Here is a 17,680-nt window from a genome sequence, read left to right as displayed (position 1 = left end):
CAGAGAACTAGATAAATGGATCTCAAGCTCAGGAGAGATGTGAATTGGTGACGGATTTGGGAAACATCAGCATGTTTTAAGGTGTAACTTGAAATAACTGTCATTTTTTTTTTTTATGGTAAAAAATGGTTGAACATTGGCAATATTTTACACGTTCCAATCTACCAGAGAGCAATTTTAAATCTTGAGAGATGGCATAACCAGGGGCTGCGTGGCTAGTGTTAGTTTTTGTTAGTTTTGTCTGATGACAAAACCCCATGGAACACTTTAAGGACAAGCAGAAGAAGAAGAAAAGGAAGATGAAAACGAAAGGTAGAAGTAAAAGGGAAGCCAGAGTTTCAATGCCACCTTCTAACTTTGGTAGAGTTTAGCAAGTACTTAGAAGTGTGTTTTCAATTAATCCTCAACGGTTCCACGGACGTTGTCATTAGCTGTAACTACATACTTCAAGGGGCACCATTCACACTACATTCCATACGCCTGGAGCTCCAACATCAGGGAACACCACTCAGCAGAATATAATGTTAATGATGCTCCTTGGAGTTGGGTAAGGCAATGGCTCTGACCATCAGGAACCAGTAACTTTTGTAATCCTGCTTGCATGAATCTAAGATGATCATAGATGTCACTAGCAGACCCAAGGCTCAAGCACATTAGCAAGAGAAAGGAAAAAGGCAGAAAAATTAAACACAATCAGAAAAATAAACAACCTATGGTAAAGGGGTAGAGCCAATGCTCTCAGATATTTTGAGTTTCCGAGGCCAACTCACTTCTCTCTGGACTGCAGATAAGTATCCCTTGCTCATCACATGGACTTATTGGGACAAGTAAATTAAGTCATCCATGCAAGAGCACTTGGTCAAAATTAACTTGATCTACACAAATACGAACAATGATTGTTATTAAAGGCTCCTTACTCATCTGTACAGTTTTGCCTAATAGTATGGGAAAGAATGACTATATGAATTTAATTACTCCTCACATGTTTATACTGCTTTAGTGTTCAGTAGAATTTTAGACGCACTATCTTAATCCCTCACTGGCAAGGTTGGTACTGTTCTCCAAAATTTACAGAGGCCCTAATATTACTTTGGACCATATGAAATTGCCATTTTTTAAGTCAAGAAATTGTCTAAGACTAGCAAATCCACACGGTTCACTCAACCTAACAGACTTCTAATGAGGCTGTTGGCATTTATAAGCAACATAACTGGCTGAGTTTAGAACTGAGGTCTTCCTATTCCTGACCTGATTCCCGACCCGTCTATGCCTCTTCCACTTCTAAAAGGTGACTGGGGAAGCACATTTTAAAAATAGTACGTATCAATTTCTTACTTGGAAAGCAAGCAGCCAAAAGGCTAGATCTCTCAAGCTGGAGATTGTTGCTTAAAACCACATTGGCCTGTTCTCCAAGAATCTGCAAGTATTAATGACCCCTCACTAGGTCCACATAGTACCTTCCACGGGGGTAAGGAGACAGTGAAGAATAAAACATTTACATAGCTTGTACTGTATGCTACAGCACATCCCATGATTACTTCATCTGATGTTCAGAACAACCACATGAGGCACACACCATGACTGTCAGTTTACACATGAGCTGTCTGAAGCTCAGGCAAGTTAGATGTCTGGCCCAAGGTCAGTCACACTGCTAGCAACTGGCAAGTCCGGCCGATGCAGGAGAACCCAGAGCTGTCCTAAAGTCCTATCCCTTCAAGTCAAGCTGCCTTTCAGGAAGTTTTTCACAACTAACCCCAAGTGAAACCTATGGTCAGTAGGGATGAAACGACACGCCCAAGGTCACACGGCTTACAAGCGACAGAATTAAGGATTCTAGAGCTCAGGTCCCACCCAGAGTTCGCCCTTGTCTTAGTTATTGTCCGGAGGGGGCAAGTGGGCGGATTCTGGCGAGATTCTGCGGTGGAGCTAAAGGAAGAAGGAATCTAATTGTTGCAGAGAGTGCAATGTGCTAGGCAAAGTCGGCGCCCTCGCAACATCCCGGTAAAAGGTTAAACAGCCGTCCGACACTGGCCTCAGGTCCCCGCCCGCGGAACTCAGGTGTATCTTACAGGCGGGATGGGCGCGGCGCCTCCCTGGCCACCAGGAGACCCTGGCCCAGCGGATGGTCTTCCGCTTCCCTGTTCCTTGACGGACCCGCAGCCTTTCCAGGTTACTCTCCTCGCACCCGCGCTCCTCCCCATCCCAGCGACACTCGGTCTCCACGCCTCACCCTGGCTGTGCCGTGGATGGTACCACGTCCCCTTCAACATCCACATCCGCCTCTTCAGCCGCCATGATGGGACCTAAACCCATCCGTCCTCCCGAGAGATCCCGCGAGAGGTGGAAGGATTGGGGTGGGGTCTCAGGCGTCACGGGGCGGAGTTGAAGCCTCGTCCAGCCCCTTCCGTGCAGTGGAGGCGGGGCCTCCAGAGAAAAAAAAGACCACAGTAATGTGCACCTTGGTTCGTTGGACCCAGTGTGTAAAGTCCTTTGGAAGCAGTTTAGGCTTTCTTTGAAGAGATTGTGCCCTCGGACAAATTCTTGGCTCCTCACTTGTCTCATTGGTAAAATGGGAATAATGGTAAGTATCTGGAGTGCTGAAAAGTTCAAACCAGACCTGCTTTGAACAATGAAAGGTGACAACAATGAAAGACCCTTACCTGCTGCTGGTTTTCTTTTTTTCCTTTCCTTTCCTTTTCTTTTTTCTTTAAGGAAAAGGATCATTCAGCGATTATATGAAGTACTAAACAGTTTCTATTTTAAAATTCAAAAAATATTTAAGAATGTAACTGATTTTACAGAGATCTTTATAATTAATTAAAAATTCACATTCATAACCATTGATCTTTACAATAACCCAGTAAGGACTGGTGTCATCAGTCACATTTTACAGATGAAGGAACAGGCTCAGAAAATTGAAATGACTGGGGCGCCTGGGTGGCTCAGTCGGTTAAGTGTCCGACTTCAGCTCAGGTCATGATCTCACGGTTCCTGAGTTCGAGCCCTGCGTTGGGCTCTGTGCTGACAGCTCAGAGCCTGGAGCCTGATTCGGATTCTGCGTCTCCCTCTCTCTCTCTGCCCCTCCCCCACTCAGGCTCTGTCTCTCTCTCTCTCTCTCTCTCTCAAAAATGAATAAACATTAAAAAATTAAAAAAAAAAAGATTGAAATGACTATCAAAGGATATATAGCTAGTCAAAGACAGAGCTAGGACCAGAATCTGGGTCTTTTGACCCTTTACTGAGTGCTCACCCTCTACAAATCATGTTAGGAACTGTGAAAGATAAACACCATTTCTCTCAAAGAAATTTTGACTTCTCAAGAAATTAGATATTGGCCTTAAGTATTCATCTACCTTAGGGGCACCTGGGTGGCCCAGTGGGTTAAGTGCTGACTCTTGATTTTGGCTCAGGTCATGATCTCACCATGGTTGGTGGGTTACAGCTCTGCATCAGGCTCCACGCTGAGCGTGCGACCTGCTTGAACTCTGTCTCTCTCCCTCTGCCCCTCCCCCTGCTCATGCTCTCTCTCTCTCAAAATAAATTAAAAAAAAATTTTTTAAAGTATTCATGTACCTTAGCATTTATCAACTCACATTACTATAACTGTTTATTCACTTGTCTGCTTCTAGCTCTGAACTATGAATTCTTTAAGGACAAAGGCTATATCTGCTAGTCTGCATACTAGTCCCTATACCACCAACATTCAGCATGGTGTCTGACACGTCATAGATGCTCAATAAATATTGAAGTGATGAATGAATGAATGAATGAATGAATGAAACAATTTAAGTGTGCTCAAGACAGCCTTCTAACTGACCCAGGCATCCTCTCCACTGTCATACCTCCTCCTATCACTTTTTGCTAAGTTGGTACAAAGAACAGAGGACAAAATAACAAAATTTAACTGCCATATCTCTACAATTTCCTAGTATATTAAAAGAAAGTTTTTGAATTATCCTATGTTTAGATTTTTCGCATCAAAATGAACTTTTGTAATTATTCCAATCCCTGTAAATTTAGTTATTTGTAATAGCTAACACAAACATGAGAAGAACATTTTAGTTCATTATGATGCTCTGCTTTCCATAAACTGAAATCGAATGAATGTCAGAATAACTTTAGAGTAGAAAGGGAAGAGGATGACTTACAAACAGAGAGGATGGGTCATGGCTAGTATGATCACCTCCCATATCCCAGATATTGTGTAGGATAGAATCACTTTTGGGCTTCCCAGGAAATCTGCAAAGTAAATATTATCACCCCTTACCCCCCGCCCCCACCTCATTTTAGAGGCAAGGAAAACAAAATTCATAGAGTTACAGTTATACAGCTGAGTACTAGAGGTGAGATTTCAATCCAAGTCTTTATCCCTCTATACCTCACTCTATTATATTCTAATTCACAACAAAAAGAATAGGGTCTTTTGGAATACTATGTGAACTGGTATCTTCTCATTTGGTTTAAGAGTAAATTATAACCAGATACTTTTTCTGATCTCTTTGAGGTGCTTAAGTCTAGAAGTGAGTAGAAAGTATATTTTGAAGGTTGGAAACTTATCTTGGGTTAACAAATTCTTTTTCTGTCCCCCATTAATACACTCTATTTCCTTCGTTGGTACTAAAACAGAATTAGTAAGAGGTGCCATATCTGCAAATCCTCACAAATGTTGTTAGAGGAACGTTCAGTCAGTAAAGTGTCTCACATTTTAACTACATTGTGTTTGAATCCATTGGAGAGGCAGTTTATGGTTTCGTTTCTCCCCATTTCTGGTGAAAAAAGATCACTGCATTTTTATTGAAAAAGCAAAGTATAATTGCAATATTAATCCGTAAAAAGCTAGCATGTTAGCATTCATGCTAATTAGCTCAGATTTGTAAAGTGCTTTAAAAGCAGTCACACAACTGCTCACTAATGTTATTGTTATGTTATGATCCGAGCTGTCAGCTAAATGACTGCCAGGGATTCAAAAGAGTTCCCATTTGAAAAATAAAATGGCCAGTGATGAGATAGGAAAACCACTTTATCTATACAGAGGTGAGATAATAGATGAATGCAGACGTAGACTTACTTATGGGCTACACTTGGCAGGCAGTGGATATGGCTTGAATTGTTCCAGGAAAACAAGCTGCATTTTATTTTATTTTCCCTCCCCAGTTCCCTGAAATCACATAAGGTAGCTACTGAAAAAGCTGTTCTCAATATGCTGTAAGGAACGTCTGCCAATGCACTTCTTACATTTTAATTACAGTAATGTTACATCCATCTGACATTATTTGGAAGGGAAAGAAAAGATGCCAATATTAATGAGCTCCTACTGTGTGCCAGCCATTTTACATACATTATTTCCTTATAGCTCTTTGAGGTAAGGAATTATTATTTCCACTTACAGATGCAGTAACTGAGGTTCAGAATAGTTGAGCAATTTACCCAAGGAACGGTAGCTTATCGTTTTTTCCTGACATCGTGCTATCTTAGGTTAGGTTCTAATAGCACCATTTAGAATTGCATTTTTTCTTCTCAGCAACCCCCACTGAAAGGATTATGCCTCTTTCTTAACAGCTCCGGGAGGTTGGGTATAGCTGGCCAGGCTTGGGTCACGTGCCATCCAAGAAGCCAGGTGGACTCAATTCCACCAGCATCACGTGGAATAAGGAGGAGCGGTGGCTCCCCAAGCAAAATAAGGGTACTGTTTCCAGAGAGAGGAAGAATGGAGGCTGGGTAAGTAAAACAACAGATGCCCACTATACTGCTCTGTGTTTCAAGTCCCCTCTGTTTCCTCAGGCCCTTAGTACAATCTGTTAACAGCTACAGGCTCATGTCAGCCCTACATCGGGCAAATTACTCAACCTCTCTAGACTGTTGCTTCTTCATTTATAAAACGACCTATGAAATAATCTCCTCCAGAGGTAAAATTCTTTCATCACATTCTTATTCATTTCATGGACATTTAGGAACATTGTTGTGGACAAAACGGGGTTGGAATTGTGGAAGTTTGCATGGGGTTGTGTATGGTTGGCTGCTTAGTTAAGGACGGGCCATAAACAAAATATTCCCTCTGCCTGGAATCGGCAACCCTTCCCCCACTCCCAGCCCGTCCACATTCTGGGGCGCTCTGCCGCTCTCTCACCCCCCCCCTCTCTCTTTCCCTCTGAAAGAGCCGGTTCTGACTCAGCTTTAGTCGACTGTTGCCATTTTGGCAACAGAGTTACCAGATCTTCTGATTTTTCTTTTAAGACAAGCCAGAAATCAAGATTAATTTGTGAAAAACAATTCAAATTAAAAAAAAAACCAAAACACTATTGAGCCAAACAAACACTTATGTGGGCTGCATCTGACCTGCAGCTTGTGACTGTTGCCCTAAATCTTTCTTTTGCACTACATGTAACATTTCAGTGTTCTTATTTTTCACAGGTCTGAGTATGGCACTAGACTAAAGTCTTCTTAAGGGCAGGGAACATGTTTCTTTTTTCTTTTTTAAAGACAGAGCATGTGCACATGCAAGTGGGAGAAGGGCAGAGAGAGAAAGAGAGAGAATCCTGAGCAGGCTCCGAGCTCAGCAGGGAGCCTGATGCAGGGCTCAATCCCATGACCCTGGAATCATGACCTGAGCTGAAATCATGAATCAGATGCTCAACCAGCTGAGCCACCCAGGTGCCCCATGTTTCTGTTCCTCTTTGCATCCCTCGCACATAGCACAATGCCTGGCACATAATAATCACTTAACAATTTTTTGTTGAATGAGTAAACCAACTACAAAGAATAAAGTCAGAGATTTTTCTTTTAATTGAATACAGAAAACTTACTTTATAAACATGTAATCAATGGATATTTTAAATGAGAACTATATAAATAAATATACATATATATATGCACACACACACATATATAACAGTTGCATTATGATCCTGACAAAAAGTACACATCCCAACAGAGATAGGAAAAATTATAAACTTAAATAGATTCCCAAAGTCCTTTCTCATTACTGAAAGAGATATATGAAAATGTATGAAGTTCTATTGCCTGCCTATTTATTTTGTGCACTGCCTATACTTTTGGAGGGAATTGAGGCTAGGAAGAAGGCAAATAACCAAGTTGAAAGAAAAAGTTCATTCTGTGTTTATTCTGAAGGGCTGTTTAAGATGAAGTGTAAACCTCTCAGTTCTATAGCTCACACATGATTGAGTGTGTGTACATAAAATCCAGTCCAATGTCCTTATTGTCTAGGTAGCTCACTTTCATTCTTTTTTTAAGAGAGGGAAACAAATCATAAGAGAATCTTTAAGGTTTATTTATTATTCACACACACACACACACACACACACACACACACACACACACAAACAGAGCGCAAGTGGGTTAGGGGCAGAGAGAGACACACACACAGAATCTGAAGCAGGCTCCAGGCTCTGAGCTGTCAGCACAGCAGCTTGAACTTACCAGCCATGAGATCATGACCTGAGCCGAAGTTGGACACTTATCTGACTCAGTCACCCAGGCGCCCCTAGGTAGCTCCCTTTCTATATGAAAAGCCAGCTTCAGTGTTGTGTCCTTTGTTATATCTTCCTGACTATCCACATAAACCCCCTCCTCTGTGACCCTATAGCCACAAGTGTATGCTTGTGTCAGAGTGCTCATAACTCTGGCCAGTAATTGTCTGTGGGCCTGCCTGTGTCCACACTAGCCTGGGACCTCCTTGAGGACAGGGATCATGTCCATGCTATCCACACCTATCACATAGTAGGTGCTCTATCAATGTTTGGATGAACGACATGTCCTCTATATTATGAAGCATCTTGTTATGTCAAAACTTCAAGATATTTCGTTCAATTCAGTAAATGTTTATTGAACACCTACTATGTGCCAGACACTATTCTGCATGCTTGGGATACTCCAATAAATAAAAAAGCCTAAGTTCCTACCCTGATAGAACTTATATATTAGCAGAGGGGGAAAGAAAATACACAATAGACATAATAAATTAATTATATATTTGTTAGAGATGATTGAGTGCTATGGAACAAGAAAAAAAAAGTAGAGCAGGATATGGATCCCAAGTGCTCAGAGTGGTGGAGTGGCGCAGGTTTTAAATAGGAGTTTCAGTGTAGAGCTGTTGGGAAGGTAGCATTTGAGCAGAGTCTTGCCAAGCTGAGGGAGGTGCCAAACTGATGTCAGGAGAAAGTGTTCAGGTGGAAGCAATGGCCAGCACAAAGATTCTGGGCAGGAATGTGCCTGGTGGAGGCCAGCCGGGTGGAGAAAATGAACGAAGGGAGAGTAGGAGGAGAGGAGGCCAGACAGGTAACAGGACCACATGCTATAGAGCTTTAGGTGTCATTGTAAGGACGTTACTTTTCATTCCGAGCAAATCAAGAAGTCATTGTAGCAACCAGTGAGATTGAAGATAGATATTAGCCATGGCAACCAGTGTCATACAGATATAACCTGAGAGCACCGTGCGTCTCTCACTCTCTGCACCAGAAAGTGCACACATGCACAGTCTAGGAAAGCAAGGGTATTAACACCCCATGAGACAAGGAGACAACAGATCACCAATGGGGAGCAAATCCCTGTGGGATGGAGCCCCAGTTGGCCACAGAGTGGAACAGAGCAATAACTTACCCTTGCCATGACTTTCCCTCCTTTACTATTACGCTCTTTCCAGTCCTTCTTCATAATCCTTGGGACTACTTCCCAAATACACGAGTGTCTGAAGCCCTGATCTCAGGGCTTTTTTCCTCAGGAAGCCCAAGATAAGACACTGTTGTTAGACCTGGGCTTTGAAAGTTGAGCAAGAGCTTTCCAAGTGTAGAGAGAATGAAAGTGCACTCCAGGCAAAAGAAAACAAAATGCAGAAGAGAAGACAAGGAGGCACGGATGGTACAAGAAGACAGGGTGAGGGAGTTGCAGCAAGCTGCTGTGGCCAAAGCATGGGGTGTATAGAGGACATGAGCAGAAGAAAGCCAGTGGCAAGATTTGTTCGTTGAGAGATACCTGTCGGATACACTAGACTGAAAATATTGAAAAAATGGTACCCCAACGTTGTGTTTGTTGTTTGTCCCATAAGCATTCACGTGGTTCTAGGGGTGACTGGCTGGTTCAGCCAGTAGAGTGTGCAACTCTTGATCAGGGTCGTGAGTTTGAGCCCCACATTGGGCATGGAGCCTACTTAAAAAATAAAATAAAATGCTATTAAAAAAAAGCATTAATAGTATTCATCTCTAGGAAATCAGTGGCCCATGGACTGAGTAATAACTGTGAGCCATGCACTCAAGACAAAATTGAATATTTGGGTGAAAGACCAAATTCTGGAAACTAACACTGCTCTCAATGTGCATATTATCAGCAGGTACATAAAACAAATTTACAGCCATTTTATTGTGACCAAAGGAGAGGGGATCCTGAAAATTTTCAAGGAAGTGAAGTAAATAGAAATGAATTATGTAATACCCATTATTATTAATTAAAGTTACATAAAATAGCAGTGCATTTTTATTGTTTTGTTATTATGAACAAAACAATTTATAAGTACGTCTATCTTATTTACCCTTAATTACCCACTTGGACATAAGTTCTTCAACCACAGCTACTCTTCCAGGGACGGGATGGTACATTTCGGCTTGAAAGGAAATTTTGGACCTCTTTGTTTCAGCACTATGTTCTGTCTTGTGCAATAATTATCATATTTCATCGAATCTAAACTTCATTATCATGGATAGTAGCTATTCCCTTATTTTATGCGCCATTGAGAAAGAATAAGTGGTGTCAATTATATTTTGACATATTGTGGATTGTAATTGCATCCTGATTCCAGAGATTTGAGAAAATGTATCACTTAAAATTGATGCCTGCAATTTTATTCCACCCCCACCCCCGATTGTGAATCCCAGGGTGGTGAACAGTGATTTGACTTGTTCAACCTTGATTCTTTCTAATACTTGATACAGTTCCTGATACGTGTATGGTTGATATGTGTTCAGCAAATGTTTGTTGGATGAAACAGAACAGATTTCTATGTATCCTTACCCTCCTTGGCATAGGAGAGTTCATGGGATTAAAATTTCATCATCCAGGGCGCTTGTCTGGCTCAGTCAGTGGAACGTGTGACTCTTGATCTTGGGGTTGTGAGTTCAATCTCTGTATTGGGGGTAGAGATTACTTAAAAATAAAATCTTTAAAAAGAAATTCCATCATCCACCTCAGAAACCTGCAAAGTATCATGAAATAGACCCACTACGATTCAGCATCAAAAAAATATCATATTACCATCTTTTTGTTCATACTGACTCAAGATTTAACATGTGTGATTATCCACAATGTGTTTTATGTATGTTTGTTTCAATGCCATGGATTATATTCCATCACATTCATAAGAAAACCAAGGACTTCTTTTAAAAAAAATGGTTTAGGTAAATGTGGTAGTAAAAATAATTTTGAAAGTAGAGATATTGTGTTAATTATTTACATGTGAGGGTGTATTTGCACGGCCACATGCTATCCCTAACTCTTCCAACCCTTTGAAAGGATTTACTTGGATAGAAAAAAACTGGACATCAAGGAATTATTCACATACATTTTCTGTGGTTTTCATTTAAGACAGGAAGGGGTTTTTCAAGGTTTTCCACGCTTTTATTTGATTTAATTTCATGCTCACTGGAGCCCATTTCCATCACAGTCACCGACACCTTGAACTTGCTGTGATTTTCCTCTGTTAAGCAGCCCAGATGATATTCAGTAAGATTCTTGGACTCTAAGCCCCATGTCTTGGAAACAGACCTCACGGAATTAGTGAAGATTCTAGGGCATTCATCTTACTGAGCTGGCTAAGCCTTTGAAAATATACTATGGCCACTCGGATTTGCAGCTTTAGTGGACCTGCCGTGAGGTTCCAGAGACCTTGGAGGGCTCGGTGCCTGGGGTGCAGTGGTTACACCTCATTAGCCGCAGAGCAGGGGCTGCCTTCCTCCCTTTCCCCTGTGGTCTACATCTTCCCATTCTGGCTGCGGGGTCTTGGGAAGGCAGCACAGAGTCCCTGAACTGCTTCCCAGGGGAGTCCAGACAGGCACACACCCACACTATGCTTCCCAGGCTGCAGAGATTTCATCTTTATTTCTCCTTCGTCTGCTCCCATAGGAGTTTAGGTGGATCCTCAGAATGGCAAAGGTGATGCTTGCTGGGGTTGACAACGAACGGTGGAGTGCAAAGTGAACAGGAGGGAATTCTGGCTTTGCATTTATTAGCAGGGTGCATTTGAAAGGTACTTGTTCCTGAGACCCAGTTTCACCATCTGTAATGGTGGGTCAGCATCCCTACCTCAGAGGGCTGTTGGAAGGATGAAATGATATGAAACAAAATGACCTAAAGATAATGGAAATGGAACAGCCCAGCCCAGGGTCTGGTGTGTGGTAGGTACTTAACAAACATGGCTGCCTCGGGCTACAGTCCGTCTAGGTTATTGCTGCGCTCCATACCCACTGGGTTGGTTTTGACACTAACGCCTGCTATAGGTCTGTGCTCAAAATAGCTCCTCCTTCAAATGGGCACTAGCCTGCCTGCAAGGTGTGGCTAAGACCACCAGCTACCGGCCTTTGCCACCTGCCAAGGGAGGAGAGCTCTGTGATTTCTGGTCATCATGGCTCCGTGCTGTCAGTTGTGGCCTGAGATGAATATCATGGCCTTGTTGCTTACTTTATATCATGCAACCCTGCCCACATTCTCCCCACTAAATGAATAAGGCAGCCAAACTTTAAAGCTGCAGAATGATTAAAAAAAAAAAAAAATCTGGGTCTCATAATTCCCTTTCAGGTTGTGCAAGCAGGAAGGTTTAAAGTCACATGAGAACGATTTAAAGGAAAAGACACACTTGTTTCTGTTCCCGGCAAACACAAGCAGCTTGTGCTTTACTGGTCTGGTTTTCTTAAATGATCTTTCTTACAGAAGGATCCATTACCCAGAGAGAGTATCTGTGTCGGGAATCTGCCAGCGGGAAAGTGACTCAGAGCAGCTCTGGAGTTCAGACAGCTGAGAGCGCCAAGCGGGCTCTGAGGCGTGCTTCCCTCCCGAGAGAGGCTGGCTTTTGATGTGCCTTTACCATGTCGTCATGCTCTACCCCGGGACTCCAAGTGAGGAAATCCCTACTGCATTTGTTTTCTTCCCTTCAGGCAATATGACCCAGTCAACGGGTAAGGTCCCTGCTTATTCCCCGTCTTCTCTCTTCCTTTATCTTCCCTCAGCTCTTGCTCCCCCTTTCCCCATGTTTCTCCTGCCTGCTCTCTTCTTTGGGTAAAATCCAAAGCAAAGTGTCAACTCAGAGAGCCTAGCTTTCCGACTTGATCTCTTACAAACTGTGTGACCCGGAGCAAGTCACTTACCATCTTGGTATTTTTTTGAATATCTTGAAAATGGGGGAACCATATTTTTCACGCATCCAAGCATTTGCAAACCCACTTATTAATCAGGTATCTAGTAAACACATTTGGATGCTAGACCCTGGACTGAAGGTACAGGGGATGTGGTTATAAAGATGATTAAAATACAGTCCCTATCCACCGGGTGATCACAATAGAGTGGAGAATAACACTCTGCTCACAGTGTTGCTTCAAGAATTAAAGGAAATAATGTAGTTAAAAGTATTTTGTGAATGTATAGAATTGTCAAACCACTATGTTGTGAACCTAAAATTAATATATATCATTGTATGTCAACTATAATTCAATTAAAAAAATATTTTGTGAATGAAATAGTTCATTATGGGAAGTAAAGCTTCCTTTTAGTAACTTCTAAAACTTCTAAAATTTCTGCCATCAAAACATTTCCCTTGGGTTGACCCTAGACTTTCACATTCACTATAAAGTCCTGTTGGCACATGTGAGATGAAGCTCACATGGCCATTGTCTTACATATGATAGGCATTTTCCCTCTTGTGCAGAGATTTAAAGTAAAAGGGCTCATATACATGGAGATGTCTTCCTTTCTCATCGCCAGGCATTGGCAGATCAGGGCTGCTGTGACAGCTCCTCCCTGGGTCACTCTGTGGCTCCCCTGGAGGGATCCAAGATGGCGACATACAAGACAGCTACCCGTGTTACAGCTGAAAGTCAGCCAGCAAGGCAGAGGTAAGAGGCAAAGTGGAGGGCATGCCTCTTCCCTTTGAGAAGTTGCCCACCTCCTTCTGCTTATGTCCCATGAGCCAAAACTTAGAATTTGGTGACTCCACCTACCTTCAGAGAGGCTGGAAAATGAAACCTTTATCCTGGGTTTCTGGCACACCCCACATCCAATCTGTCAAATGTGTCCAGTGTCCAGCCCCTTCTCACCATTTCACTGCTTTCACTATGGTCCAAAGTCCCCATTACTCTCCTTTGGAAGACTGTGATAGGGGCCTAACTGGTACCCCTGCTTCTACTCTTGCCTTCCCCTGAAATCTTCACTCAACACAGAATGATTCATTCAGAAGTCAGATTTTTAACTCTTCTACTCAAAAACCTTCCAATGGCTCATGAGGCTCTCTCGGATGGGACTCCTGCTACCTATGACCTCCTGTTCTCTTCCCTCACCTATTCCTTTTTTTGTCACTTTTGCTCCCTTGCTGGTGGTGGTCCTGAGGATGGCAGACACACTCTTGTGTGGGCATTTTCACTGGCCATTCCCTCAGCCTGGAAAGCCTACCAGCTCAGATACTTACAGGACTTGCTTCCTCACCTCCAAATCTTTGCTCGAATGTCGCCTTATCATAGAAGTCTACTATGACTACCCTATTTAAAATTGCAAGCCCCGTTCCCTCTCTCTGCACTACCAATCTACTTTATCTTGTTCTACATTTTCTAATATGCAGTATACTCTCCTCGTTTACTATCTTTACTATTCTTTGTGCATCTTTTTTTGTTAGCATAACAGCTCCATGAAGGTAATTTTCTTAACTGATACATCCTAACACCTAGAATTGTGCCTGGTATCTACTAGATACTCAATAAATATTCTTTAAATATAAGATTGAATGAAAAGATGGAGTCAAACACAGTTCTGATGACATCATTTGAATGTTGGATCTACTGTGTCTGAAGCAAGATCATTTCTAGACTTCTCAGCTCCATGGGTCAAATGTTAATTTATCCAAGAAAAACTGTTTATTTAATTAAATCATTTAGAGTTAAGTTTTTGTTATTTGCAAGGCAAGAGCCCTGACCTCCACAGGGAGCTAATATAGATTGGGAAATCATGGAAGACCTCTCTGAGGAAGTGACATTTAAGCTGACATTTGAAGAATGAATAGGAACCAGCCAAACAAAGGTCAGGGAAGGAGATGGGCAGTGCAGGGGAAACATTCCAGGATGGTAGGAGGTGAGAGCCCTGAGGCAGGCAGGAATTGAAAGCTGTCTGTTGAGATGAAGCCAAGAGGTGGCTGAGGCCATTATAGGGGCTTTGGAAGTATCAGGAAGTGTTTTTAATGGTATTATGAGGGCAATGGAAAGCCATTTTTGGATTTTAAGGAGAAAAGTGATATGACCTAGCATATTTTTCTAAAAGATCACTTTGGGTATTGGACAGTTAATGGATTATGGTGTGTGTGTGTGTGTGTGTGTGTGTGTGTGTGTGTGTGTGTGTGTGTGTTTTGGAGGGGGGGGGAGTATTGCCAAAGTGGGGGAGCCCAGGGGTCCAGATGGGAAATGTTAGTTGTTTGGACATGAGTTGATGAGAGAAGTAGATGAAATTGAGTTATATTTTAGAGGTATAATCAACAGGATTTGGTGACAGATTGTCTGTGGGGGTGAGGAAGAAGGAGGCAACAAGAATAACTCCTAGGTTTTTGGCTTGAGCGATGCTAGGATGTAGGTGTCGTTTACTGAGATGTGGAAGACTGGAGCAGGAGCAGCCTGAAGAAGAAGCCTTGGTCAGAGGCAGCCTGGCCTGATGCAAGATGCCTCTTGGCTGAGTATAGACAACGATTTCTTCCATAGTCAGGCACTAATGTCTTGAATATGCTGGACAAGCAATTTACTGCAGCACATTAAAATTCCTTTTCCATGAGGGAAAAGCAAGGACAGCACTGTATTTGCTTCATTTGTCTCTGCAGATAATGTGGTTGTTATAAATTCCCTGAAAGCCAGAACATGGTCCCAGTTAAGAGCTGGGTGATGCTAGGATCATGGTGTTAAGGGCGGCAATTGCCCTGGAGGTGTCTTCAAGATATATTCAAGATGGACTCATACAGACCTGTATTCAAGGTATAGTTAGAGGACCCTTGCTGGGAAGGTTAAAGAAGGCCTCCAGCATCACCTGGGGAATCTGACTAGATGGTCTCTGTGGTCCTTCCAACCTTAGGGTCCTGTGATTCAGTAGGTCAGCCAATGAGAAGGGTAACAGAAAGGAAAAGCTGGAAAGGATGAAGGAGGCCCCCTGAGATTAAACAAATTACTAAGTGGTCTTTAAGAATTAATTCATGTCCTCACACTAAGGAATTTACTCCCTCAGGGTAGTCTGTACTTTTGAGCCACCTCTGCAGGCTTATTGTCTTCCCAGTGTCAAAATATAAATATACAAATGAAGGTTAAAATTTTGTAGTAACATAACAGTTTTGGAGTCTAAATTTAGGATGAAGCCAAGGAAGAGCATAGAGTTTATTGTTTTTGGAATAAGCAGGTTAGTTGTAGAGCCATACAGAGTGAAGTTTGAATACCTACTCTGTCATTTCCCAGATGTGTGATCTTTAACAAATGACTTAACTTCTCTTGGCCTCACTTTTTCCTCATGTAAAATAGAGGAATCTGTAGTTCTTGCCCCATATGATTGTTGTGAGGACCAACTGAAATTATGGATCCTGGCATGGAGTTAAATGCTCAATAAACATTAGCCTTTGAGCAGTTGGAGCTCATATGAGCTGTTTTATAAACATTTTAGAAAATATAGAAGAGTTTGAAAAAAGTATTTTTTATCACTTAGAACAGAGTTAACATTTTAAGGCTTTTTTTCTATTTTGTTTTGTTTTGCTCTGTTTTGTACACTTTGTGTTACGTTGTTATGCTTGTACTGAATTTTGTATTCTGCTGTCATGGTCTTCTTGGGCTGTTATAACAAAATACCATAGATTGAGTGGCCTGAACAACAGACATTTATTCCTCACAGTTTTAGAAGCTGGGAAGTCCAAGATCAAGGTGCTGGCAGATTTGGTGACTGGGAGAGACACTTCCTGGCTTGCAGAAGGCCACCTTATCCATGTGTCCTCATATGGCTTTTCCTTGGTTCATATTCCTGGAGATAAAGAGATGGATCATCTCTCTCTCTTCCTCTTTTCATAAAGGCACTAATCCCATCATACAGGTCCCACCCTCCTGACTTCATATAAAACTAATAACCCTCTAAAGGCTCCACCTCAAATACCATCCATCATATTGGGGACTAGGACTTCAATCTAAGACTTTTTGGGGGGGGGGACACAAACATTAAGCCCATAACATTTGCATTTTTTTTTTTGTATCTTAACATTATTAGACCATTACCATTCTTCCTATTTGTCTTTTATTGTTGTTTCCCCAATAAGGGTTTTATTATTTTTAAATTATGTTATTATTTAAAATAATATGGAGTTGCTCTTTCTGTAGACATTTTCCTGTTGTGCAGTACGATAGAGAGAGGATGGAATTGGACTCATACAGACCTGTTTTCATACCTTGTTTCTGCCATTCCCTGGCTGTGTGATCTTAGGCAAGTAACTTAACCTATAGAGGCTTCTATATAGTAGGCTGCTTCACAGGGCTGTGGTGCGGCTTAACTAAGCTAATGTATATTGCAATCACGATGTTAATGCATTTTATTAGAGACTGATTTTCCACCTCCAGCAATTGTGTTGCTTAAGATTTTGTAAATCTTAAGGTGCATGAAGGATGCAAAATGCAACGGTGAAATTTGCCCGTGAGCTGAGTCACAAAAAATGTTCAAATTTTGTGCTTAAACTTGAATACTCAGAGAAGATGGCTATCAGAGGATGGTGTCCTCAGTGCCTCTGCTTTCCTCCCTCAGAAGAATGTGTATGTGTATATGTATTTCCTTGTTGGAACACGCATTACACAGCATTGCCACTCTCTGCTCAGGTGCTCCATCACTAGATGTACTCCCTTTGAGGAAAGGGCTTACAAGGATCTCACTTACAGTTATATGTCCAGGGCTCAGCACCTGACTCGGTTCAGAGAAGCCTCCCAATAAAGACATGCTGAATGAATGACTGGATGGATGGATGGACGAATATGACTTACTATTGTCGTGGAGAGAAGGCAGAAAACCACCATATTTGCAACCTTAACAGAATTTCCATTCTCCTTCTGTGTCCTGAGCAACAAGAATGATTGGAAGCAATACGACAATCACTAAAAATAGATAAATAAATATTGAAGGCCCAACAGAATTTAATAAAGTGGATGCACACTGTCATCTTCCCAGGGGCTGAGGAAATTAGAAGTCATATTTGAGTCATGTACAGGATGTGATGGCAGTCTCCAGGGCTCTGTTTATCAGCTTGGCTTTGGTAGAAAGTTTTTGTCATGATCTTTGTGGGAACTAATATAAGCAAACCATCAAAAGTGTCAAGAGAAAACCAGAAACTTACTAACCGTGATTATAATTGCTTTAGCTTGTTTGGAAGTTTGAGGAAGTTAAACACATTATTAGCAATGTAGGCAAGAGTTCCATATCA

The 17,680-nt window shown here is 41.9% G+C and overlaps 1 protein-coding gene across 3 annotated transcripts in view; it reads right to left on the bottom strand.

The window, feature by feature from the left end:
• MYSM1 (Myb like, SWIRM and MPN domains 1) overlaps positions 1 to 2,328 on the bottom strand; it is a 34,829-nt gene extending 32,501 nt beyond the window's left edge. For all 3 annotated transcript variants that reach the window (XM_019449109.2, XM_019449111.2, XM_053894742.1), the window contains exon 1: positions 2,231 to 2,328. In XM_019449109.2, the coding sequence (XP_019304654.1) occupies positions 2,231 to 2,313 (83 nt within the window). In that variant the 5' untranslated portion in view covers positions 2,314 to 2,328. The remainder of the gene's footprint in view (positions 1 to 2,230) is intronic.
• Positions 2,329 to 17,680: the final 15,352 nt, after the last annotated feature.

Source organism: Panthera pardus, unplaced genomic scaffold, assembly GCF_024362965.1.
Source record: "Panthera pardus isolate Hobbes unplaced genomic scaffold, ASM2436296v1 HiC_scaffold_11, whole genome shotgun sequence".
Taxonomy (NCBI): Eukaryota; Metazoa; Chordata; class Mammalia; order Carnivora; family Felidae; genus Panthera; species Panthera pardus.
The sequence above is the reverse complement of the archived record's forward strand: the minus strand, read 5'-3'. Positions and strand labels throughout refer to the sequence as shown.